The sequence below is a fragment of the Megachile rotundata genome, chromosome 1, assembly GCF_050947335.1.
Source record: "Megachile rotundata isolate GNS110a chromosome 1, iyMegRotu1, whole genome shotgun sequence".
Taxonomy (NCBI): domain Eukaryota; kingdom Metazoa; phylum Arthropoda; class Insecta; order Hymenoptera; family Megachilidae; genus Megachile; species Megachile rotundata.
In genome coordinates this window covers 25,310,344-25,312,979 of record NC_134983.1, presented here as the reverse complement: position 1 = coordinate 25,312,979, position 2,636 = coordinate 25,310,344, and the positions used below count along the sequence as shown (strand labels likewise).

Sequence of the window (2,636 nt, the reverse complement as noted above, 5' to 3'; positions counted from 1 at the left end):
CAGAGCATCAAATTGCAAGAACAAGCTGAAGTGTCCCCTCTGCAGCGACCTGGGGCGACCTAGTGAACATCGTCTTGGGTCGGCGGGATGTGCGCCGCCGATGAGGAAGAAGAGGGCGGCCGCTCCAGTCAAGGCCGCCGAATCGGGGAAGGTACCTGAAAGAGAAAAAGAAGCGGTTAGAGAAAGACAGGAAGAGCATCCAGCCACCATGGGCGCAGTGGATCAGCCGGAAAGCCGGGCAGAGGAAAGCGCCATGGAGGTGGTGAGTGAGTCAACTCAGTGATGGGGCCATTGAGCCCCGTACTGCAGACAAACGGGAACCACTCGGCGGGGGCTCAGGACGTCTTCCTGCATGCCCTCGCCGAGTGGGATTGTGCGTTGGGGGTGATAGCGGAGCCCTACCGCGTCCCGGACCAGCCTCACTGGTTCGCGGACGCGGAGGGCCGCAACGCGACGATCGCGATCGTTTCGCGCGCGAAGTCTGGCTCCCCCCCCTGTACCGCGATTGCAGCGGGAAGGGGAGCCGTTGCTGTTAGATGGGGGGAGATAGCGGTGGTGGGCGTCTACGCACCACCCAGCTGGCCTCTCGCAGAGTACGAGGAGTTGTTGGACAGGGTGGGGCAGTTAGCGTCGCGTTGCCCCACCCAACGCGTTCTGGTCCTCGGGGACTTCAACGCGAAGGCTCGCGAGTGGGGTTCCCCGAGGACCGACGCGAGAGGCCAGGTAACCCTGGATTGGGCGGCGGCGCAAGGGCTCCTGTTGCTCAACAGGGGCTCGGCGAGCACATGCGTGCGGCCTCAGGGAGAGTCTGTGGTGGACTTGTCCTGGGGCTCCCCTGCGGTCGCGCGCATGGTTGCGAGCTGGCGGGTGGAGGAGGAGACTGAAACATTAAGCGATCATCTCTTTATTAGGATAAAGTTCTCCTCCGAAACCCGGCGCCGCCGGGGTGGACGCCCACCGCCGAAAAGATGGGCGCTGAGGAGGCTAGATCAGGATATGATGGTGGCTGCGGCCCTCGCGGTTAGCTGGCCGGCTTCTCCGGCTGGGGAGGTCGCGGACGTCGAGGGCGAGGCACAGTGGTTCCGGGGCACCATGCAGGATATCTGCGACGTAGCGATGCCCCGGGCCACCCCTTGCCCGCGTCGGGCGGCGTACTGGTGGACGGGGGAGATAGCGCAGCTGCGCGAGGCATGTCTCCCACTGCGTCGCCGGTATTTGCGCGCCCGACGGAGACGGAACCGCGACCCCGCGAGGGAGCAGCAACTTTGGGGCTGCTACCGGGAGGGGGTAGCGGCGTACAAGAAAGCCATCAGGGAGTCCAAGGATCGAGCCTGGGACGAGTTCCTCGGCTCTCTTGAGCGGGACCGGTGGGGGCGGCCATATAAGTTAGTTATGGGAAAACTTCGGCCATACGCCCCGCCGGTTACGGAGAGCCTCGACCCCCAGCTACTGGAGCGCGTCGTGGAAACTTTATTTCCGCGAGACGACGATCCACCGGCGCGCTCCGGGTCGTCGGCCCACCTTCAGTGGACCGACGATATGGGGGTCTCGGATGAGGAGCTCGTCTATGCCGTCAAAAGGGTCAGTGCTCGTAACACTGCACCAGGCCCTGACGGCATCCCGGGCCGGGCTTGGGCCTTGGCACTCCCATTTTTGGGTGACCGACTCAGGGGCCTCTTCAGCGCCTGTCTGAAGAAGGGGACGTTTCCCCAATTGTGGAAGCGGGGACGGCTGGTCCTCCTAAAGAAGGAGGGCAAACCCGAAGGGGAGCCCTCGGCGTACCGGCCGATCATTTTGTTAGATGTGGTGGGCAAAATATTTGAAACTATCATTGCGCGTAGGCTCACCGATCACCTCTCCGGAGATGGTCCCGACGTGGCCGACTGGCAGTTCGGCTTTAGAAAGGGTAGAGGCACGATTGACGCGATACAGCGTGTCAGAGATATCGCCCAGTCGGCCACGTCAAGGGGCGGGGTGGCGATCGCTATATCGTTAGATATAGTGAACGCGTTCAACACCCTGCCCCATAAAGCGATTGTTGAGGGACTCGAAAGACACCGGGTCCCACCGGTGACTAGTAATATAATACAGGACTATCTCCGGGAGAGGTCGATCGAGTGTGTGGATCGGTCGGGCGCCACTAGGGTATGGAAGGTGGAGCGGGGCGTGCCCCAGGGTGCGGTGCTCGGACCGCACCTGTGGATCGTGGGGTACGACCCCGCTCTGAGGGCCCCACTGCCACCGGGTCTATTTTTAACGTGTTTTGCGGACGATACGCATATCTTGGCAGTGGGGCGAGATTGGTTGAGGACCAGCCGTCTCGCGGAGTTAGGTGCGGCGGTGGTCGTTGCCGAGATCCGGGCGCTCGGGCTGGAGGTGGCTCCCCACAAAACAGAGGCCATGGCCTTCTGCCATAGGCGTGGGGACCGCCCTCCGCCCGGAGCGTTGGTCCGGGTAGGCGGGGCCGATGTCCAGATCGGGTCCGAGATGAGATATCTCGGGCTCCGGCTGGACAGCCACTGGAGCTTCGTGCCCCACTTCGACGCGTTGGCCCCCAGGTTGGAGCGTGTTGCGGGCGCGTTGGCGCGCCTATTGCCCAACCTGCGGGGTCCTAGTGAGAAGGTGCGCCGACTCTA

The 2,636-nt window shown here is 63.1% G+C and overlaps 1 protein-coding gene across 1 annotated transcript; it reads left to right on the top strand.

Moving 5' to 3' along the window:
• Positions 1-282: 282 nt before the first annotated feature.
• LOC143264175 (uncharacterized) lies at positions 283-1,025 on the top strand. Its single transcript, XM_076530064.1, has 2 exons — positions 283-852; positions 912-1,025. Exons 1-2 carry the CDS (start codon positions 283-285, stop codon positions 1,023-1,025), a joined length of 684 nt encoding a protein of 227 aa, XP_076386179.1.
• Positions 1,026-2,636: the final 1,611 nt, after the last annotated feature.